Here is a 24,978-nt window from a genome sequence, read left to right as displayed (position 1 = left end):
AGTTTATTTAGGTGTGTTCAAATATGGAGAACCATTGGGCTTAATATTTTGGGGGACTACTTTTCTTGATTCTATTTTCTATTTGCATTATATATGCTGGTATGATCACGGTAATACTGTATTTACCTACTAGTTTTGAGTGCTTAGGTTGTTGTTAAGTCCTTTGAAATTTTCTAACATTCTTTTTGTAGTTGTATATTTTTATCATCTTTAAAAGGAGTTGTCATTCACCAATGCAGTTTATGAATACAATGTCACCCTTTCAACATTCTCATTCAAACACACTCTATGGAGAGCATCGACAGTATAATTCTTTAAAAAGATTAAAGCAAAGCCCAACAAAATGCGTACTAGGAAATGGGCATTTGCAAGAAGTGAGTATGGGGCCAGTGGGAGAGGGATAGAAGAAGGAATGGAGAAGAGTGAATAATGTAGGCAAAAATTCACTGTTTATACAAAAAAATTGAGAAATATAAGGGCAGGGATGAATAGAAGGTAGAGGTGAAGTTGTTAAAGTGCTGACAAGATCTAGATAAATTGTATACATAAACCACTTTGTTAAATGGCCAAAAATTCAATATATAAACTAAAATTTAAGAAAAATGAGGATTTTCATACATTCTTTCATTTATTCTTCATAATGAAGACTCATGAATAGAACTTCAGTCATTACATATTAAAATATTGGGTATTGGGGCCAGGAGTTTAGCCTAGTGGTAGAGTGCTTGCCTAGCATGCACAAAGACCTGGATTTGACTCCTTAGTACCACATACATAGAAAAAAGCCAGAAGTGGTGCTGTGGCTCAAGTGGTAGAGCTCTAGCCTTGAGAAAGCCCAAGGACAGTGCCCAGGCCCTCAGATCAAGGCCAAGGATGGACAAAAAAAAATAGTGGGTAGATTGCCTAAGATCACAGTTGGCAAACATGATACAAATTTCACATATAAGACTTTCATCCAAAAATACACCAATGGAATGATATCTTTCCATATACTCTAGCAATAGGCTCATAGTTCTAAAACAAGGTAAGAGTAAAGATTTTGCTCGTAAAACAAAAATTTCACAAGTCTTCTCAGAGAAATACTGAATGTTTTCTCAAGGATGGTAAAAGAATTTCTTGGAAATGCTCATGTTAGCTTATATGAACTATTGTTTTCAATGTCATGATTTATTCCCAGTTGGAAACATGTTTGTTTCCTTCTCTTTTTATTTTTTTTGTCTTGGTCTTCTCTGGACAGTAGTTTATTCGTAGGAATAAGTTTGAAGCTTAATCTATGGTGAGACAAAGGACAAAGGTGAACCAATTCAATAATGATATATGAGACACTATGTTGGAAATGCACTTTACAGCTTTAAGGGGCAGGAAGGGGAAGGATGAAAGAAGGAGAAAGTGAGGGAGGGAGTGACAGTGTTGGACAAGAATTGTACACATTTTGTTACTTATGAAGCTGTAACACTTCTGTTCACTTATATAATTTAAATAAATTGATCAGAAGAGGCCATACTTACCAGAAAAATAAAAAGTAATGTTCAAACTAGTCCTTAAACTGAACTTTGGAATGTGCTGACTACGTCAGTAAAAATAAAAAATAAAAAGGTACATAACATTGTTGTACACTCTAGTGTGAAAACTTTATCATCCACAGTCCTAAACAGAAGTTTACAGATCACATGCTAACTATCAGTCACCCCAATCCTGATGCATATGCAATTATCTCAAGTCATTCCATGGATTAGCTGGATTCCGCTTACTGACACATATTCAGGATCAATTCAAGATCAACTATAGGTATCTTTGTTTACATATCTGCTGCCTGGACCGAAATGGATGGAACAGAGTGGGCCTGACTAAGCATTTCTCTCTCCAGTGGCTCTCTAGAGAGTAGCCAGATCTTCACAGCAAAGTCTTCTCCCTGTACATGCAAGCTTTTTACTCAGAAGCTGGTTGAACTCAGAACAGTATTTCAAGATTAGAATTAGAAGCTGCCAGTTTCTTTAAAAATGAGGCTGGGAAAAAAAATCCCACAAGATACTTTCTGTTGACCGAATAGGTCATAAGCTCTGGGCTTCCATAACTCACATCTATAATTCCGGCTACACAGGAGGCTGGGATTTGAGGACTGTGATTCAAAACCAGTCTGAGTAGGAAAGTCTGTGAGACTCCAATTAACCAGCCAAAATTGCCAGAAGTGGAGTTATAGCTCAAGTGTTAGAGTGATAGCATGGCAAACAATTCAAGGATGCCCAGGCCCTAAGTCAAAGCCCCAGAATTAGCACGAAGGAAGGAAGGAAGGAAGGAAGGAAGGAAGGAAGGAAGGAACGAAGGAACGAAGGAACGAAGGAAGGAAGGACAAAGAAAAAGAAAAAAGGGAGGACATACCCTCACTTCTACTTGTGAAGGTGAGAACATCAAATAATCAATGGCCACATTTAATTTTCTTGATTGTAAATACAATTTCAACTTTTATTTTGATTGCTTAAAAAGTAAGGCACTCACATCACTTTATATGTTCGATCATTATAAGGTAAAAATTCCTCTTCTATTAAACATTCAAATTCTAGTTAACCAACAAATAAAGAACAGTGCTGACCAGCATCCAAGTGTGTATTAGCATGTTAACCACTAGACGGAAACATGATGAATGGTGTTATTTGTGGATCATAGCACAGACTCTGCCCAGATGAATTTTGTAAAAGATGCCATGATTTATGATTATAGGGCAGAAAATGTCAACTTTTCATGGGACGATCAAGTATTGTTTCAAGTGAGAAGTTATAACAGACATCATAGCAAATAATGGGCTACTTTCAAATGACTTTATAATGACAGCAACAACTTTCATATACTTTCATGGGAAATGTTTTCTTTCCCTAAGTATTTTTTAATGGCTATTTAAACAGTACTGGATATTCTCACAGAATTTAAACTGCACTATAATGGCTTGATTCACTTCATTAGGAATTCTGTGGGAAAATCAGTGGCCCCTTAATATAGGATTAAAAGGCTTCTTCCTAAAGGCCTTTAATTTAAATCCCCAGGGAGAAACATAGGATATGAATCTTTAAAGTTACATATAGAAAAGTGGACTATGACAAATTCAGCATTAACAGACTTGTTTTCAGATTAATTGTGTTTGTGACCCTGACTACAAGGACCTAGTACCAGGATGTACGTGTGTGTGTATGTGTGTGTGTTGGTGAAAAACTAGAGATCTGAGCCTACCATGGCTAACAAAGTTGGGTGTATGCACACCCTAAACTAACAGATAGCTATAAGAGAATTTGGATAAATGTAAAAATAATAGTTTACATTAATGTTCATATTACTTGTTCCAATTCATTGGTATTAATGTGAAGTTATCACAGGGGAACACAATCCCTTTCACAATAGCCTTAAAAAAACCACAAAATATCTGTATGTAAATCTAACCGAAGAAATCACAGACTTCTGCCAAACAAAACTATAAAACACTGATGAAAGGAATTGAATAAGACACTAGAAGAATGAGAGACCACCCATGTTTACAGATTAGTGGAATTAATATAGAAAAAAATGATTTACTAACAAAAATAATCTACAGATACAATGCAATCCTCATCAAAATTCCAAGGCCATTATTCATAGAAATAAAAAAAATCAATCTTAAGACGTATATACACATGTGAAAGGGTATCAATGAATGGGAATTAATGCACCATCTATCTGGCAAATATCAGGTAACCCTTCAATTAATTACAATAAAAAATATATGAAAAATGTATATAGAAGGAAAAGGATCCCTAAATAGCCAAAATATCTTGAGCAAAAAGATCAGTGATGGAAATATTACAATATCTGATTCAAATTTAACTATAGTATTGTAATAACAAAAGCATCTTGATACTGGCACCAAAAAACAGACATGTAGGGGTTGGGAGTTTGGCCTAGTGGTAGAGTGCTTGCCTTGCATGCATGAAGGCCTGGGTTCAATTTCTCAGTACCGTAGAAAAAAGCCAGAAGTGCTGCTGTGGCTCAAGTGGAAGAGCTCTAGTCTTGAGAAATCCCAAGCACAGAGCTCAGAGCCTGCTCCAGGACTGGCAAAAAATGTAGATCAATGGAATAGAACAGAGAAGACAGAAACAAGCCTGTGTATCTACAATCATTTGATTCTCAACAAAACGTGAAAATAATCATTGGAGATAAAGTCTATTTTTTAAAAATATGGGTTCTAGGAAAACAGGATATCCGTATGTTGAAGACTGAAACTAAATATTAATTTCTCAACTTGTACAAAAATCAACTCAAAATGAATGCAAACCTTAAAGTTCATGACCTGCCATTTTGAAACTACTACTGTTAACATGTGGGGAACACTTGAAGAATAAGTCTTCAATACCTCAGGAAATAAAGTTAATAATTGATCATTCAGATTTCATCAAAGTTAAAATCTTCTGCATAGCCAAGAAAACAATTACCAGCATGAAGAGACTTCTTACAGAAGGTGAGAAAATCTTCACCAGTTATTCATCTGACATGGTATTATTATCCAGAATATGTGAAGAAAACTAAAAAAAATGCCAAAGAACAAATTATGCAATCAAAAGATGGACAACAAATTGAATAGGCAACTCTTACAAGAAGTACAAATGTGCAATAAATACATAAGTTCAATATCCTATAGTAATAAAGGAAATGTACATAAAAACTACATTGAAATTCCATTTCTCCCCAAATGGACCACACAATAACAAATGTTAGTGAAGATACAGGCAAAACGAACACTTATACACAGTTGGTGGGAATGTAAGTTAGTTTACCCACTATGGAAATCAATATGAAGATTCTTTCAAAAGTGAAATTCTGACTATCAGAAGAGTCAGCTATACCATTGCTAGGCATATTCCCAAAGGAAATAAAGCCCTCTGGCTTTTTCAGATGCTTGCTCATTGCAGCTTAGTTTACTTATTATAACTTGGACAAACACAATTTTGAAACATACATCTTTCTCTAATAAAAATTATTTTATCAATATGAATATAAATTTAATGAAAAATCATTTGGGATTCCCAACTCACTAGAAAGCAAATATATCCAGAGCAATGTTTGTGAATGTGTGTATGTTGTGTGTGTATGCAACTACCTTTTCTATGATAGATTTTATAAAATTTTCATTAAGTGCTAACAACATGTAAATGTGCAAATTGAATTGTTAGTGCTTCTCTGCAGCATATATTTACATGAGGGGAAAGAGAGCTAATCACTGTAGACTTTTTTTAAAAAAATGAGAAATAATATTTAAGTAAAGTCAAAAATTAAATATCAGAAACAGATGAAGTGTTTGAATTGGCACTCCAAGATGGCATGGAAATTTGAGTCTACTTTGTCAAGAAAAGATTTTCTTGGACGGGGTATAGAAATCTGAGTGGTTAAGAGTCCTTGTCCCATAGAAGAGACTATAATTAAAAGAATAAAAGAATATGGAGGAAGATGTCAAAATGACCTGAACAATGGAGATCAAATTTGCCTGATTTTCAGATAAAATTGATACATTTGTAAAGATTAATAAGATATTAAAATAACATCATTTGGGCAAGAAAGCAGCCATTGGATCGTTAGTATAAAAACAGTTTATGTGTTACCTACTAAAAGACTAAAGCCTAGATCTCATGTAATATAAATGAACACAAGCTAAAGCAAAAAATTAAATTGCCTGTTAAAGTTATCATTTGAATTTATGTAAACAATGTTACTCAAATAAAAATCCAAAACTACTTAAAACCATATAATACTCCTTAGGGGGAAAACAAAACAAATTACTACTAGCATGGACACCCCCCCCAGATTGCTTACAATTACATATTTTCTTATTGTTGATTATTAAGAAGGTAATACTGAAAACTATCTGTAAGAGCATGATTAGAATAACACTGATTTCATTCTGGTACAAAATACATGTTACTACCTCTTAGTTCATAATAATCCTAATCAATTTTGCCCTTTGTGGCTTAAGAGAACAATTATTAGGATATTTTTCCACATAGTAATCTTTCTAACATAAGGAGGATAAAAACCATCACATTAATCAAAAGCAATATTTAGTGAAAAGCAAAGGAGGGAAACTTTCTCTAATATAAACTCCAGTGTTCTTTCACTGTAATTTTAGTCATGCAAGTACCAAAATATTAAGCCATCAAAAAGTAATCCATGGGAAAACTGATGAGTCCATGTATTTTGGATGGAACTGACTCCTAAAAATATGTTTCAGGAAGTCTGTCCAGGATTATATAACTACTTGGGTTATGTGGTTTTCATATTTTCAGTGTATTTACTAAACCATTAGTCCTACATTTAATTGTTCACCACAAAAGCTTTTCCAAACTTCCAAAATAATGGAATCACATTAAAGTCTATCAGAGTTTGAACGACAATTGCATAAAGTTACGTCCTGATGCTAAATGTATTTAATATGCTGTGTGTATGTATACACATGTGTGTGTGTGTGTGTGTGTGTGTGTGTGTGTGTGTGTGTATGAGTGCGTGCACCTGCACGTGCTAGGGCTTTGAATTCAGGTCCAGGGTACTGTTTCTTAGGTTTTTTTACTCAAAGCTAACATTCTATCATTTGAGCTACACCTCCATCACTAGCTTTATGCTGGTTAACTGGCAATAAAATGCCTCAGTCAAAAAGAAAATTGAAAAACTCAGATCCTTCTCAAGCCACTAGAACCACATTCTTCAAACCTTTCAGTCTTTGATTCTTTTGCTAAATACTCTATTCCTCAATATTTCAAGAAAGCTGCAGAAACAATTCAACAGACGTTTCATTGCTAGGGACATTTCTTTTCCTTTTTTTTTTTTTTTTTTTTTTTGCCAGTCACGGGCTTGAGCTCAGGCCTAAGCACTGTCCTTGGACTTTCTCAAGGCTAGAGCTCTACCACTTGAGCCTCAGCACCATTTCTGGCTTTTTTCTATGTATGTGATACTGAGGAATCAAACCCGGGTCTTCATGCATGCTAGGCAAGCACTTTAACCACTAGGCCAAAATCCCGGCCCCATTTCTTTTCCTTTTGTCTTTCTTTCTTTCTTCCTTTCTTTCTTTCTTTTCTTCCTTTCTTTTGTTTGCACATTAGGGTTTGACCTCAGTGCCTGTGTGCTGTCCCTGAGGTTTTGTGCTCAAGGCAACCACTTAATCCACAGCTCCACTTGCAGTATTTTGGAACTAAGAATTTCTGTGACCAGGCTGACTTTGAACCACAATCTTTAGATCTCAGCTAAAGTTATAGACATGAGCCACCTTACCCAGCTAATAAGTTTTAAGACATTGAGTACTTTATAATATATTCCTATAATACAAAACCTATTTTTTCTATTTAACATTATTTTAGTCCATGGACTTTTGACTAGGACCATCATCTTGACTTTTAAAAATATCTGCCAGGAACCATTGGCTCACTTATAATCCTACTTATTCAGGAAGCTGAGATATAAGGATTATTGTTTGATGCTAGCCTGAGCAGAAATATTTATGAGAGTCTTATCTCCAATAAACTACTCAGAAAAAGACAGAAGTGGTGCTATGGTTCAAGTGGTTTTATGCTTAAGAATTTAGTAGACTAATGGCAATAAAATAATTAAAAATTAAATTGTATATTAATTATGCAAAATTATCCTTTTCATCAATAAAGACAAAATGAGGATAGATTAATTTACACACATTCCCCTTCTCTTTATGGAGAGAAAAAGACTACATATGTATGTGATAAAAAACAAATGGGCCAGGCACTGATGGCTCACCCTGTAATTCTAGCTACTCAGGAGATTGAAGTCTGAGGATGGCCGTTCAAAGCCAGCCCAATCAAGCAAGTCTATGTAACTCTTAGCAAAATTTAAGCACCAAAAATACTGGAAGTAGAGCTGGGATTCAAACTCTTAGAGCAAAAAGGGGTAGCATTCAGGCCCTGAATTTAAGCCCCCAGAACACTCTCTCTCCTTCTCTCTCTCTCTCTCTCTCTCTCTCTCTCTCTCTCTCTCTCTCTCTCTCTCTCTCTCTCTCTCTCTCTCTCTCTCTCTCTCTCTCACTCTCTCTGTCTCTCACTCTCTCTGTCTCTCACTCTCTCACTCTGTCTCTCTCTGTCTCTGTCTCTGTCTCTGTCTCTCTCTGTCTCTCTGTCTCTCTGTCTCTCTCTCTCTCACACACACACACACACACACACACACACACACACACACACACACACACACACACACAGATGGAAGATGTAAATCTTTTTTTAATCCAGTCCGTGGTTCAGGCAGTAACTTACTCAATTTACTTTCCCTCCAAATACCCCCTCCTCACATTTTTCAACTCTGAACTTCCTAGGCAGGCTGTCAACTACTTGATTCATATCCTATGTCCTTTTGGCTGTAACTATTTTTCGAACAGGGTTTTACATTTATATATCTATGCCAGTGTAAATCACAGTCCTCCTTATTCATGCTTACCTGCAGCTAGAATGATGGACAGATGACACCATACCTGGGTTGTATTCTTTTCATATAATTTTATTTTAATAGAAGGGTTACATTATATTCACCAGATAGAAGGTGTGTTACTTCATATACAGACATTGATACCCTTTCTCATGTTCGGTTGTATTTTTTTAGATGAAATCTGTGGAGTAGTTTTTGCCTGAGCTGCCTAGAGTTCTATCCTCCCAAATAGCTAGGATTACAGGAGTGAGCTACAGTACTCAGGTTAGAGCCTTACTTTTAAAGAATCTTGGAGTTGGGACTGGGAGTTTGGCCTAGTGGTAGAGTGCTTGCCTAGCATGCACGAAGAACCGGGTTCTATTCCTCAGTACCACATACATAGAAAACGCCGGAAGTGGTGCTGAGGTTCAGGTGGTAGAGCTCTAGCCTTGAGAAAGTCCAAGGACAGTGCGCAGGCCCTGAGCTCAAGCCCAGGACTGGCAAAAAAAAAAAAAAGAATCTTAGAGTTAATTACAGGTGGGTGAACCATTGTGGCTATAAAGAAGGAGGCAAAATAAGTTCAAAATTAGATCTTTTTCCAGGAGGAAGGTTATATGAATGTATCGAAGCGTGTAGCCAATGAGATGACGAGCATGATAGTCATGTCACTTGGAGAGATGCAGAGGAAATTTGGTTTAAAAATTAGAAATTTCTTTTTGCAATGAGCATACTTATTTCTTCTAAGTGTATTCTTGAAGATCACCACTCTTCAGGGCTCAAGAGATACAGACAATACTGGCTTTCTTCATGCTAATCATTTTCTCCATCTGTGATACTAACCAGCACGGAGCTTCTGTAATCCTCAAATGATAGCTGGGGAAAGCCGCAACGAGGCTAAAAATGGGCAGAATAACCAGAAAAACCCTGTCCAAGAGATGGTGAGTCAAGAAGCTGGAAAATTCTTAGGAAGTATTTCACTGCACAGTTGTTAGTTCATAACCAGACACCATTTTGAGCTTAACTAAATCACTTTAAGTTAGAAAAGATAACATGAGACAGACATTAATCAAAATTATATTCTTGGAGCCATTACTTAAACTTCTTTAATCCAAGCCAGGTCCCAGTCACTTGCCCCTGTAATCCTAGCTCCTCAGGAGGCTGAGATGAGAATTTCAGCTCAAACACAACTGAAAGAAAAAACTATGTGAGACTCTTCATCTCCAATTGACCACCAAAAAGCTTGAAGTTGAGCTATATCTTAAGTAGTAGGACACTACTAGGCTTAAGCACAAAGACCTCAGCAACCTGAATTCAAGCCCAAGACAAACACAAAAAGGAAGACTTTTTAATAAAAATATCTGGGGAACCTAATGCAATATTCTTCACTGAAGTAAAGTATGATCTAGTCTAAATAAAATACAGATAGAATGAATTAAAGATGTAAATTTTATAGAACAATTATTTCTTTCTCATTTTAATTTTTTAATATCAAGGTAATATATACAGAGGTTACAGTTACATTCCCCAAATAGTAGATGAACACATTGATACCCCTTCTCATGTTTTTTTTCCCCATTTCCCTCCCCCAATCATCTTGCTTTCCCCTCTTCCCTTTCCTATTTCAAATAAACAAATAAATGTATATACAATATACCAGGTAACAAAGTCAGATATAGTAACAATAACCAAAGGGCAACAAAGGAGAAGAAAAATAGCATAGTACATTAAGAACAACAATCACTCAATATATAGTTCTCGTTTCCATATTCATTTAGTTTCATCCTATATGACCATATGATTTACACTAGGTTTTACACTATTTTAATCCTCTGCTAAGAGAGTCCTAGATGTGTATTAATTATTACAAATGAGAGAGACCATTGAGCCTATGTTCCTTTGGGTCTGGCCTACTTCACTTAATATTATTTTTTCCAAGTCTTAACATTGTAGAATAATAAAAGACACTGTATAGCAAAAAAAATTCTTAGCAGAAAGAACAGAGGAGGAATTTCAATATCAAACTTTAGACTCTGATACGGAGCTATAGAAACCAAAACAGCTTGGTACTGGCACAAGAACAGGCCTGAGGAACAATGGAATAGAACTGAAGACCCAGATAAAAACCCACAGACCTATGACTACCTAATCGTTGATAAGGAAGCAAAAAAAAAAATAGAATAGAAGAAAGACAGCCTCTTCAACAAGGGATGCTGGAAGAAAGGTTCAGCACCTGCAGAAAACTAAAGTTGGATCCTTCTTTGTCACCCTGCACCAGAATTAAGTCCAAGTGGATCAAAGATCTCGAGGTAAAAGCAGATACACTGAAGACTTTACAAGAAGGAATAGGAGATACACTAGGTCTCCTTGGCACAGGTTGAAACTTTCTTAATAAAGACCCAGAAACACAGCAAATTATAAAATAATTCTTAAAATTATTGTTCTAATCCCTGGGTTGGCATTAGAAAAGTTGATGAGTGCTTGTGAGAGATTACAAAACTATGAGCTCAAAACCATGAGCCCAAACTCCTAACTTATGGCTGGATCTGGATTTGAAGAATTTATACATTCTGAACTCAACTTTCTGGAGTCTCATGTAAAAAAAAAATGATGTAGTTCGAAATCTTCTGCATAAAATAACCACATAATACTTATTGAACAATTAATGTAACTGTAATTGTTAATAACAATGAATAGTATTTATAAGTTTAAAGTATCCATGCCCTTACTCACAGTGAAACTCAGGTTATAACGTTTAAAATGTACACATTTAATGTCTGTAGGCTGGAATATAATGGGCATTTATTAGAAAATACCAAAGATAAATTCCAGTCTTACTGTTGGAACCAGTTAGAAAAAACAAAATGTTTCATTATGGAGCCTGAGAGGAGGTGCCAAGTTCATGAAAGATAAATATGGCTGAAATAGAATTAACCAAGAAAAGTCTTCAGAGAGTAATGCAAGACCAGGCAGTGTTGAGAAAACAGGGAGGAAGACCTGGGCAGAGAGAGTCTTGGGCCTTCCTGCAGCACTGGTAATATACCAGTCAATAAGATGAGTGGATCCAGTACACAGCTTTTTTTTTTTCTTAAAGCAGTCTCTCCTTAGATGAAAACAACCCAGCCGTGGTACAACTATCATGGCCAGTCGCAGGCTGGAGACTGCTTGGAAAGAGCATGTCTTCCACGCTCCATTCCTCCAAGACCAGCAGGCTCTTTCTAAGTGATCTGAGCCCGTTGACGTGCCATGACAAATGTGGCATGCCACAGGTCACATTTTGGGCCATTATTAATGTTCTTTCACGTTTTCCTTAGATGAGAACCGATGGGATCCACCCATAACCTCATCACAGCAATGCTTGTGGAGGCTGCAGTTACGGGCCCTCTCTTCCTTTTCCACACTACATTCCAAACTTCTCACACTTCAGCCATGAGAGCTGCTATCCTTATGGTCTCCTAATAAGGTAGCCCTCTTTCTCTCTCTCCTGAGAATTCTGAATCCAGAATAACCATATACTCCTCAGTCCTAACTGAACAAATAAATGAAGGCAAGACCAGAGTGAGTTACCTGGGTGTACAATCATTTCCCCTTACTTCATCTTTATCAGGAACTGGAGACTTCCTTTCATATTTGCTAGTCCTTGGAAGGGAGAATCCACAGTGGCAACCGAAAACCCATAGCTTGTCATTCCACCAGGTCTTTGCTGTCTTGGCAAATTGCTCAGTGATCTTTGGAACAAAGGAGCTCTACTGAATCCTAAACTAGTTATATATGCACATATATCATATTACATTATGTTATATAAAATATGTATTATACATATATAGAGATAGAGAGAGAGAGTTCTGTCCTGCCAATGCAGGAGTTGAGAAACTTCAGTGATTACATTTTGTTTAGTCCTTTTTATTTCCTGCTTGCAACTGTTTTTGAATGTTCTTTACCAACTCGTCATTGAAACATTAACAGCCAGTCAATTCCATTATTCTTTGTATTTTGTATCTCTCATGCTTTTCAAAAACTCCTCCTTTTCCCTCAGATGAAACATTCATACCACGTGTACCACCACTTCCTCACAGGAATAGCTATGTCCCAAGTGACACTCCGGATGCAGCCCCCATTACCAGCTCTGTGAAGAGGAATCCACTCCCCAATCCCAATTTGGGGTCTATCCAGTATCCGCTCAGTCACAATTATTTCGACTCAGATCCTCATAGAAGAGATATTGCCATACTATACATTATCCTGTTAATGAAATACAATTTATATAGGTAGATAATAAACATACACAAAATGAATATTAAGTTAATTAGACAACAAAAAAGTAAAAACAAAAACAAAAACAGAAAAGTCCTACACCAGGTAGTTAGGGGCAGACCCAAGTAATATTCCTTCTATTCTGAGCTGTGCATAAAGAGCACTGTCCAAGCTTGAATGCTGCATTGGCTTCCTTCCAACACTGCAGCAGAGATGAGCTAGCTAAATGCACTCATTGAAGCTGAAGGAGAAAAATAAACAGACAATTACCCTGACTTCTACTTAATGCTTGCATTCTAGTGAAAGCAACTGAAAGCAAACAAATAAAGAAGTAAATCTACATTGGGCCAGCTGGAGAAAAATGAAATGAGGTAAGAGTTGGGGTGCACAAAACAGAGAAGAGAGACTGCTTAAATTTTAGCATAGTAATAGACCACCCTAGGTGGTGCTTACATGGTGCTTAGCTCACCAGCTGGAATTGTCAAGAGTTACACAGGAAGGGATAGACTGAACTATGTGACTATCGGAGGTTAAGTTTTTAGCAAGAGATGCCAAGATACTGAGACAAGTCATGCCTGAAGAGCAGCAAAAAGATCAGTGTATGTAAGTCACCATGAAGGGAAAGAAAATAATAAAGGGAATTCTGCTAAGTTTTAGTATAGAAATATTGAACCTTGTAAGGCATGGTAATAACTTTTACCTGAGAAAGAGATACACATACCCCATATCTCTCTTACCCTATGTAACAAACATACTAAACTGAAAATGTTCGAAAGTGATCTTAGGTTTATCTTCTGCCAGATCTTGTGTTCTGGGTTTTTCTTTAAATAATTGATTTGAACTCTTTCTAGTTTCTCAGACCAGAACCTTGAGATAATCATTGATTCTTGGCTTTCCTTCACACACCACACACAAACTATCAGCAAATCTTGCTGAATTGTCTTTCATGATATATCTGGAACACAACCACTTTACATTCACTGCAGCCACTGCTAACATGGTTGCTATAATATAACCCTTCAGGCAGCTGTACTAACCCCCGACTCCTTGTTTTCCTCACATTACTCACGGGCATGGGTTTTAATGCACATAAACCTTCAAGAAGTGCCAATGGATTCCATCTACTCAAAGTAGATGTGACACCCATCACAAGGAAACCTTATCATCCATAGCCTTTTTACTTTCTTCTTCAGTGATGTTCTTCTAATCCTCCTCACCTTCCCTATTATCTTCCTTGAAATTTCTCTATGCCTAGGACATTCTCATCCAATATGCTCTTACTTGACTCACTAATTAAGTACTTGAAATATTTATTCAAATACTTCTCTTGTACTTGTAAGTTTCCTGAGTGGAACATCTTATCTCCAACTTCCCAAAACTCCTGATCTCCCTTATCCCACACCATTTTTTCTGGTGACTGCTCAGTGCAACACAAAATTCTCAAAATCATCTTTCACTAACTAATCTTCTTCACTGAAGTATACAAAACTGTCAGATCAACACTGTGTCAATCAGGATAGTCATGAGCACACAATATACACTTTTTGGAAAAATATAATCTGTTGTTAAATACAATATTGGTAATGCATTATCTCAGTCTGGTAAATATTTGTATCTTGATATATAAGTAATTTCAGCAGTCTAAAATTCTACTTTTTGTTAAATAGGAGCAGCCTTGAAATGTTTGGTTAAATCTAATGGAAGTAACCCCCTTTCATTTAAAAGTGATTTGATCCAGGCAGTTTCATGTAATTTAATTTGATCCTAGTTCTTTCCCCATATCCCAAGTAGAATGATAGTAAAAAAAAATTTTTGAAAATAATTAAATTGTAAAATCACACATGAAGTATTTAATCTACAAATACATGAACAATTTATAACATTAACAATGAATGTAAGACCCATAAAGTTTATGACAAAGGAAAATCAATATTAAAATACTATGTAAAAATATAGGAAATGAGAAAAATGGAAATTATTTGAGCTTAGTAGTTTATTGTATCCCAGAGGATATTTTTCCCTTCACACCTCTCTAATTTTCCACATACTTTCAAAATGTGAAGAATTTGGATAAGGTTCAATCAACATCTAATGTAAGAACTAATATAGTTGAAATTTGGAAAATAGATTTATCCCAAAGGCTAACTGTAATAGAATTATTTCATATGAAAAGGCAAAAAAAAGATCTATTGTAAATTTTAATTTTATTTATTTATTAATTTTTGCCTGTCCTAGGCCTTGAACTCTGGTCCTGGCCACTGTTACTTTGCATTTATTGCTCAAGACTATCACTCTACCACTTGAGCCACATTTCGATCTCTATCATTTGATACATTTAAAGACCTTAGTTACTACTTTGAGTAGATGGAATCCACTGGCACTTCTTGAAGGTTTATGTGCATTAAAACTCATGCCTGTGTTTAATGTGAGGAAGATAAGGAGTCAGAGGGTTAGTACAGCTGTTTGACGGGTTATATTACAGCAATCAGGTTAGCAGTGGCTGTGGTGAATGTAAAGTGGTTGTGTTCCAGATATATCATGAAAAACAATTCAGCAAGATTTGCTGATAGTTTGTGTGTGGTGTGAGAAGGAAAGCCAAGAATCAATGATTATCTCAAGAGATTAATAGGAAATAACATTCTTGTGGACTTTCCTGCCTAAGCTGGCTTCAAACCTTGATCCTCAAATCTCAGCCTCCTGAGTAGCTAGGATTATAGGTCTGAGCCACCAGAACCTAGTTATTTTAGTCCATTTTTCAGACAACATTTTTAAAGATGCAAATGGCCATGTCTGTCTACCAAGATTTTTCAAATCATTGTTTCAGCTTCTTTTTAAGTTTCAGCAAAATAGACACCATGATAATGAAGACACTTGTGATGGCTGGACATGTGGGAAATGGATGGTTTCTCACTAATCACTTTGGGCTAGACAGGTAAAGCTTTGACCCAGATGACCTCAAGTTCCAACTGATAATCTTGTGTCTACAGTGCAGTTATCAGAAAAATTGTGTCTGAGAATCAAGTTATACTTAGCACTCACTTTTGCAAATAGTTTATTTTCTGCATTGTTGAGCCCTTTGCACATTCCAATTAAAAGCTAAGTGATTATGAAAGAGACTAATATTCATCCAAGCCGTGCACTATCTTGTCCTTTACAGAAAAAGTGCCTTTGTTTACTATAATGTCTTTGTCTATAATAACTAATTCTACCTTACGAGCAACACATCCACTTACAGGTAGTGGGAAGAGAGGAAAATACCCAGTACAGGAGAAAAGCCAAAAAAAAATCCCACAACTCATTTCCACTTTTATTCTCTTGACATGAAAGAAGTGAAGCCAAAATGTGGCCACCTTAAATGTAAGTGGATGATTCCACTACAAAAATGTACAACACTTAAGTAGATATTGAGAAATGTGCAGCTCTGCCAAGATTATCTGCAGTGGAAAGAAGATGGGATAAACAGAAATGATGAGCCTCTTAAAGCAGCTGTGGACTGAGATAGGCAAAATTAGAAGAGGATCTGGCAATGAGAAGGATGAACAAAGTAGAAGCTTAATCTAGAATTCTGTCTCTTCCTTACTCCTAATCATATGCAATCCACCCAGAGATCTGTAATACCATTTCAGAGAGCAGATTGTCAGATCTTATAATGGCTGTCAATAACTGTAAATAGGCTTTCCATCTCTATAGTAAAAACTGGTATGCATCACATCTGCAAAAGGTTTCTTCTTATTCTCAATAACAGCTTTAATTATTTCAAAGACAAAAGCTAAAATTGTAATTGCTTCATGGAACAGTTTTTGCAGTTCCATTCTACCTCCTCCTCTACACAGACATGTAACTACAAACGAGCCAGACACTTGGCAATCTCATATTCAATAATATTTCTGTATTTTTTAATTTTAGCAATTCTCCAGATTAGGTGTACCATAGGATATGAAGACAGCCTTACTAGATAGGGCAGGAAGCAGCAAAATGAGGTCCAGTGAGAATCCTAGATTGACATTATAGGACTAGCCCTTCTTATTCAGGTGGATTTTGTCTCTGATCGTTCTTGTGCTCCAAAAACAAACCTGAGTAATTAAAACAGAGACTACATGACCTGCAATGCCTAAATTATTTATTATTTCACATGTTGAAAGGAACATTTGCCAATATTTGAATTCAAAGAAGCCCCTAAATTTTTAAAGTTGCCTTTACAACTATAATAGTAAAATATTTCGTGACTTGAGGGTGAGCAAAACTTGGTTGGTTAACTGTGTAAACAAATCCTAGAATTGATTTACTTTCAGATTTCTTAAAGTTTTTCCAGAGCTCCAAAGAACATAAAATTGAGTCTGCTAGATCAGAAATATGATGAAATAAATAAGCATAATTTAATATCCAATTACAAAGTTTTAAATAAATACTGTTATACCAATTGGATTTCTAATAGAAAACAAAATAAGATTTGACCACTCTCTCTTTTATCTGTATCATGAGAAAATCATTTTAAGTCATTGTAGTTATAAATATGAAAGAAAAAACATTTAGAGAAATAGCATAAAAATAAATTCATGACATTAGAATATGTTATGGTTTCTTAACATAAAGAGAATTGATGAGTTGAAAGGATAATTTATACTACACAAAATTTAAGAAGTTTCATTGAAAGATGTTTTGAAAGGACTTATATTTTCTCAGGTTCAATAACTATATTTATCAAAAATATCCAGCAATATCCATAGTAATGCTATTTACAGTAGCTTGTAAAAACAGGCAATGACTCATCTATGAGATGAAACACAAGTTTAAATTGAGAATTACATTCAAAATCTCATATAATGCCTACTGAAGGTCACAAAAAATATACAGACTATGGCTTATTTATATAGAGTGGGCTAAATCAATCTTGGAAGTAATTTGAGCAGTAGCTAGTAACTGGATACAGGCCCAATTTGTTAGGGAGGTCAGCTAGGATGGTTGTATTACTCTGCTGCTTTGTTTGAATACAGGTTACTACAAAGGTTACTTCTCTCCAGCTATTCACTTAAGACATCTGTGTTTCCATAATTTGAACTTCAGTGAAGCATTCTATTTTGAAGTCAAGACATTGATTTCATGGGTTTGTTCACATTGCAAAATTGTATTAATATGCACATGGATGATTTAATTTTGTAATATGTATACTAGCTGTGTGGGAAGGGGCGTGTATGAGTCAGTGCTGGAGCTTGATGTCAAGGAGTACCTTAGGTTTTTTGCTCAAGGTTGGCACACTACCACTTAAGCCACATCTCCACTTCAGGTTTTTTGATTGTTAACTGGAGACAAGACCCTCATAGACTTTCTTTCCTAGGCTAGCTTCAAACTGTGATCCTCAGATATCAGCCTCTTGAGTAGCTAGGATTATAGGTATGAACCAACAGTGCCTGAGTACACTGCCTTTGAAACAAGCTTACTTAAAATGTAAAATGAAAACAAGAACATGGATACACAGTCTTTTATCTCTAAAATCATTTATAACAAGAACCATATGTAATCTGAAGTTGGACAGGAATAGAGCACAAAGCCTTTCTCCATATCAGCTGGAGGAACACTTTCTCTGCAGTTATGCCAAACGTCTATCTGTGAGATATATATATATATATATATATATATAATTTGTGTTGAAAGTATATAATGTGAGAATAAAGGAAAATATTTGAAAAGGGATAACTATAATTTTAGAAGAATTAAGTCATTTACTCCCTGCAGATTTTTTTTAAACCTATGCCTTCTTTGCTCATGAATCTTAAAGCCCCATCCAGCCTCTTTGAGAATTACACTGCACACAAAATGTTGAAGAGGGTTGCCAACAGAAACACAGAAGATAATCACATAAGCACAACTGATTGTCTCACCCTGACAAGTTCCTGAAAAACACAGAAGAAAATTTGTGGAGGATTTAGAAAACTCTTGCTGAAAACATTTATATAGCTCACTGACAAAATGATAGTAAGTCTAGATCCAGGGGGAATCAAGGTTGAATTTGCCCTCCTTTGATCCTCTGATGGGTTTGATTTTTTTTTAAATCTTTCTCTTTTAACCACAAAATTCAGAAAAGAAAGCAATGGTTTATTCCAATGGGGTGAACACTTTGAAATCATTTAGCACTTTATACATTTCCTGTGCTTATGGCACATATTTGTTCTGGAAACAAATACTCACCAAAAAGGCCTTTAAAAATAAAGTGTATTTTCAAAATAAGCAAAAAGGGAGATGATTTCATTTCTACAATTTATTAGAAATGAGAAAGTCTGTCATTGTCATAATATTTTTAATACTCTAATTTTAGCTGTGCCAGCATGATTAGAACCTCTTCATCCAAGCAAACTTCTTTGATATAGACATGAGGGTTTTTCTTGGGAATATTTAACAAAAATGAAGATATTTTAATTAGTGATATACCTATCAATACATTTTTGTAATATTTTAGTGCTAGAATTTCAATGTAATTCTGGATATAGGCTTCATTAATTTTTTTGTTGGTTGTGGGGTTTGAACTCTAGGCCTGGACATTGTCCCTGAGCTCTTCAACTCAAGTCTACCACTCTACCCCTTGAGCCACAGAGCCACTTACAGTTTAATTAGTGGTTAATTGGAGATAAGGGTCTCAGCTGTGGAGGAGGCATAAGTAGGAAGATGCATTCTAAGACCCATTTGGCAAAGAATTATGTGGGATCCTGTCTGAAAACTAAACTAAACCCCCAAAAAGAGTTGGACACATAGCTTAACTGATAAGAGATAGCCTAGAACAAGGCCCTGAGTTCTGAGTGCAAAGCTCAGTTCTGACATACAAGCATATATACATATATACACATATGCATACATATTTATTGCATACACACACACACAAACTAGATTCTCACTTGACTAGGGTATCTGAGACACACATATGCCTAAAATAAAATCATGGAAAACACTTAGCATTCTAAAAGAATAACTGCAAAATTTGTCAAAATATTGAATGGTACATTAAATTGCACAGGGATTAGAAATCACCATGTTGCTGTCTGTAAAAACAAAAATCAATTCTTCCATTTACTGGTTCCTTAGCTACTGTTGAGAATTTTTTTCATGTCTGGTTTTCACCTTTCCTTTTTTTGCAAGGAAGTCAAGTGTTTAATCAAAATGAAAATATATTTCCCTTTAAAATAGTTCTGAACAACAACAAAGAAAGCAATTCTGTCCTGTGGAATTTATCACTTAAGGAATGAAGAATGAAGACTAAAGGTATCCAGAGAAGAAGTAATGGTTTAATAGAGGACACATACAAAAAAAAGAGTCCAGATCAACCAATTTAAAAAAATGAAGAAAAAATTTAATTTCATGTTACAATTTACTTAGTCAATTTTAATTAATACATAAAATATGCAAAGCATGTAAAATTAATGAGATGCCATGTTATAATTAGGTCAAACATTATTTCTACAAACACTTGTTTCTTTAAGGGGAAAATGTTCATCATCCTTTTTTCTAGTGTGGTAAAATGAATAGCACATTATATTTATTTGAAATCCCCTAGTGAGAAATAAACCAAATTTCTTACAATCACCTATTGTGATATGGAGCCGAATTCTTTACTTTGATTACATACTGGACAGCTAAAAGCAGGAAATGGAACTTGGTTTATTTATTAGAAATAGGTGGTTTCTGGGAGCTGTCCAATGTGCTGAGTGAAGTTAGTCCCCTTCAGAGAGAATGATATCCACTGGTTCTGCCTGGTACCAAGGGCTGGGAGGTTGGCCTAGTGGTAGAGTGCACCAAGAAAATTTCCTGTTCATACTTTTTGTCTATTCTTCTAACTGACCTTTAAGTTATTTTCTGACCCATTGTTTTATCCAGAGTCTGTTTTGATCTATATACCTTACAAGTGTTTAGATCTATACACTTGTTAGTAAGCAAACAAGAAGAAAAGAATATTTTTGTTGTGAAATTAGTAAAATTCCCATTTTCATTATATCAGATTTAGGTATCTTATCTTGGGATAAACCCCAAATCTTCCTTAAACAGAATTCAGGGCTATATTTATTATGCCTAAGTCATACTATAGGACTCCATGAAGAAAATAAACCAAGTAAAAGCCTCAGGATTTTTCTTTTTCACAAATATTTGATCTCACCTCCGGGGAAGGTGAGTGGATCAACCTTCCACGTAATAAAGAATGGATCACATCTTTAAATGGAGACGGGAGCGCTATTGTTTGAAGAGAGAAAAATTTGCTTGATCTCCAACGCTGGAAAAGACACAGTGAATCCTGAGTGAAAAAAAATGTTTGAGCTACCACAATTAAAAAAAAATCATTGTCACCATAATCTCTGTAATCTCTTTGTTTCGTATAAAATCATTTTTCTCTTCCCCTGCCCGCTATATTTTGTCATCCTAATCTTTTCCCTCCAAATAAGTTCCTCCAAAATGGTAAGGAATAGGAATCAAACATCTCAAGTATTAGGCTGATTTTTGTCCAAGCCGACTTCAGAAGTCAGGATTTACTAGGAGGCTGGAGAGTTGTTTGTCATGCCCTAAAAGGACAAAGAAAGCCTGTCTCAACAGTGACTCTGGGGAATGCGCTCTGGCCCCCCAGTGCCATGCTTACTTAAGCTAATGCAAGGTCTTTCCTTTCAACAGCGGCTGCACTAGGATACAGGACAAACAGTTCTCCTCGGGCTCGAAGGGCCCCTCTTCAGGACATCATTAAAAGCACATGCACTTGCTTTACATTCATTGGCAAGCGGTGAGCAGACTCAGGACGCCCACCCTGAAGCCAAGGAGAAGCCACCGCGCCGGAAAATATCCTCGCTTTGACAAATCCAAAGAGAAATGAAAGAACTACAAGACTTGAGGAGCCGACGGAACTTTAACTGGCTGCAGGGGTGAGGACAGACACAAAAGGCACAGCAGGTAAGCCCTGGGGGTTAATGGCAAGAAGGAACTGTCCCCGTGGCTGCTTAAAAGGTCTCCCGGACTTGAGGCTGTCCTTCTGAAGCTCCCTTTAGTGCCTGCTTAAATTTGTCACCTTCCATCAACTTCCAGAAGACTAAAGTTGTCACAGCCTTCCGTTTGGGTGCAAAGAATCTTGTTCTCCACTTGGTTATAAATATTAACGTCACCGCTTGTGGGTGAGGGCGCATTATCAGATTCCAAACTGTGAAGAACCTCCACCACAGGTTCGCCCCTGGCTACAGGCGATCCATGCGATTCAGGGGCCAAGCAAGAAGGACCCATGGCGCTTTATCCCGAGAGCTGCATGGATGCCTCTGTGCTGGATTTCGTGGCAGATCTGTCTCTGTCCTCCCAGAGACACTCTTTTCTCTGTGATTTCCCACGAGGAGTTCCCTTTGGGGATGGAAGAGTTGGGCTGGGAGAGGGAAGGCCCAGGAGGCTGGTGCCATTAGAGGAAGGGGGCCCAGAAGAAGAGGAGGATGACATGGATGAAGGGGACGAACAAGAGGAGGAGGAAGAGGAGGAGGAGGAGGAGGAGGAAGAAGAAGAAGAGGGACGGGAGAGAATAACCTCCCTACTGGGGCGCCCCAAAAGGAAGAGGGTTATCACTTATGCCCAGCGCCAGGCTGCCAATATCCGTGAGAGGAAGCGGATGTTCAACCTCAACGAGGCCTTCGACCAGCTGCGGAAGAAAGTGCCCACGTTTGCTTACGAGAAGAGACTGTCCCGGATCGAAACCCTGCGACTGGCCATCGTCTACATCTCCTTTATGACCGAGCTATTGGACAGCTGCGAGAAGAAGGAAACCGGCTGAGTCCCCAATGATGAGGGGACGAGCCCAGGCCCTGGCCCCAGAGCCTACAGGAGAGGGGAGGGGAGGGTGAAGGTGGTTTCCCAAGATCGAACTTGTGGGCTTTCTGAAGCTGGGACTAGGGATTGTAATACCGCACAGATCTTGAGACAGGCGTGTGTTCCAACAAGCACGATCCTTCTCCATGGAGTCAGGCTTAGCACCAGCAGGACAAGTCAGAACTCCCCGGGTGGGTGTCTCCTCTCTCACCGAGATGCTTTTATGGGCCAAGCCTGGGGGAGCATTAGGCAGCATGTCCTCAAACTGCAATTTTTTGGAGCTTCCTGTAGAGTCCAGCCTCTCCTCCTTACCATTTAAAAAAAAGTAGAAATGATAATAAAATACGAATCCTTACTTCTTTTAAAGTCTCCAGAGATGCGGCTAAGGCATCTGCAGCAGGTGGCTCCCCCGACCAGCCGCAGGTGGGCAGAGCCAGGAGCAGTGACAGAGAGGGGTGCGAAGGCGTTGATTATGGGTATGATCTCGTTGAGGTTTGTTCTCCAGGATGGAGTGAATCCGCCTCCTACCCTCTCCTTTCCTTTCCTTTCCTTTCTCACAGCTTCTTGCCTGCCCCTTCTTACTCTCCCTCTCTCCTTCCCTCCCTCCCCCCTCTCTCTCTCTTTCTCTCTCCTCTCTCCTCTCTCTCTCTCTCTCTCTCTCTCTCTCTCTCTCTCTCTCTCTCTCTCTCTCTCTCTCTCTCTCTCTCTCTCTCTCTCTCTCTCTCTCAGCTCTCCTTTTACCTCCACCCCTCCCTTCCATCACCTCTCTTTTTTCTCTACACTTAAATCGGGGTGAGGTGGGAAGGGTTACTCTGGAGATAACTAACAGAACTGAATTTGTCTTAAAGTAGAATGTCCCAATGTTCTTTCAACTCCTGAACCTGAGCACAAATCGCCACCTTTGCCCTTTTGTACAAAACTAACAATCCGATTTGCACCCCTCCGGACAGGGAAAGGACACAATTGGTTTGGAGGGGAGGGATTTGGGGACCCTTGCGCTAGTGATTGGGCGGTGCTAGCATCTGGCTTCTGAGGAAAGTTCCTGGATCTTTTCTGGGAGCTGAGCCTCCTCCTGGCGCCTTTTCAACCTTGTAGGTTAGACTGCCAGTGTAAGCGAAAAGACAGGATAGAGGTGTGTTGATAGTTTGCGAAGGGGGTGAGTTGAAAGCGGGTGATGCTGAGAAATCCCTTCTTCCAGTTTGGATCCCTTGCACTTCTCCAGTCGTTCCTTCTGAGTAAATTGCTAATGGGTCCTTCCTAGGAGCTAAGTGGGTAAGCGAATGAATAATTAGGTTATTCTTAGGGTTATTTCACTCCTTGTTGTGACACTTGCAAACCCTGGGTGGTGCAGGAATGTAAGCCGGCATATGTATGTACACACACACACACACACACACACACACACATTCTCCCTATCATATGTGTGGGATACATAAAAATAGAATTTACTTTATTAAGAAATAATATATATATTTCCTAGAAGATTGCAAACGTTCAAACAACAGAAGAAAATTTAAATTGGCCCACATCACCATACCTTTTAACCTATTTTCTTCTAATCTTTTTTTTTTTTAGTATGCAGCTATAAATTCATTGTATTCAATGCACTTAGGAACTTTTGGATACTAAGGGGACTTTTTCAACCTAACATAATGGAAAAAACACTGCCTGCCCCTCTCATTTTAAGTAGTAAACTTAGCTTTTAATAACTATTTTACTGTCATATCTGTATATCTCAAATTAACCTCAATCCTGTACATATGCAGAGGATTTTTTAATGATGTTCCAGTTCTTTCTAACTTTTCATTTTTCATGATGCTATGCTGAACACCTGTTGAGCACACAACATTATAAGCAATGCCCCATGCCTGGAGTGTTAGCTGCTTGCTGACTGAGAGCTGAGGATCTCAGCCAGCCTGGGAAGGATAGCCTCTGAGAATCTTATCTCCAGTTAGCCACCAAAATGTCAGAAGTATAACTGTGGTTCAAGTGGTGGAGCCCTGGACTACAATGAAAAAGTTAAGTATTAGCACCCAGGTCCTGAGTTCAAGCCTCAGAACCAGAACAATGGCTGCCAACTGCAATCCAATAGATGACAGATAGATAGATAGATAGATAAATAGATAGATAGATAGATAGATAGATAGATAGATAGATAGATAGATAGATAGAGACATACATACACACACGTACATGCATACATACATAAATTCTCTATTGACCTCTTGATATGAGATACCTAGGATGGAATTGAGATGACCAGATAACAAATAGCATGAATTTGTAAGTTTATGAGTATACGGGGCAAAATTTTCTTCCCAGTGGACTCTGCCAGCTCACATTCCATTATTCTAGCAGAAATTGGCTGCCTGTTTCCCAGCCTCTCCTAGATCATTTCTTTTTCCTGCAGGAATTTGTCATCACATGTGCAATCTGTAGTGATTTTCACTGTGGCTATGCCTACACCTCTAGGAAGTTTGCCAGATA

The 24,978-nt window shown here is 37.3% G+C and overlaps 1 protein-coding gene across 2 annotated transcripts; it reads left to right on the top strand.

The window, feature by feature from the left end:
- Positions 1 to 21,922: 21,922 nt before the first annotated feature.
- Ferd3l (Fer3 like bHLH transcription factor) lies at positions 21,923 to 22,456 on the top strand. Of its 2 annotated transcripts, XM_090332294.1 has the most exons (2): positions 21,923 to 22,084; positions 22,121 to 22,456. In XM_090332294.1, exons 1-2 carry the CDS (start codon positions 21,923 to 21,925, stop codon positions 22,454 to 22,456), a joined length of 498 nt encoding a protein of 165 aa, XP_090188420.1. The 2 variants fall into 2 exon arrangements, with proteins under 2 accessions (XP_090188420.1, XP_090188419.1); XM_090332293.1 differs by having other exon boundaries at positions 21,923 to 22,456.
- Positions 22,457 to 24,978: the final 2,522 nt, after the last annotated feature.

The sequence above is a fragment of the Megascapheus bottae genome, chromosome 5, assembly GCF_031878675.1.
Source record: "Megascapheus bottae isolate mThoBot1 chromosome 5, mThoBot2.hap1, whole genome shotgun sequence".
Lineage (NCBI taxonomy): Eukaryota > Metazoa > Chordata > Mammalia > Rodentia > Geomyidae > Megascapheus > Megascapheus bottae.
This window is presented reverse-complemented; position numbering and strand designations above follow the sequence as displayed.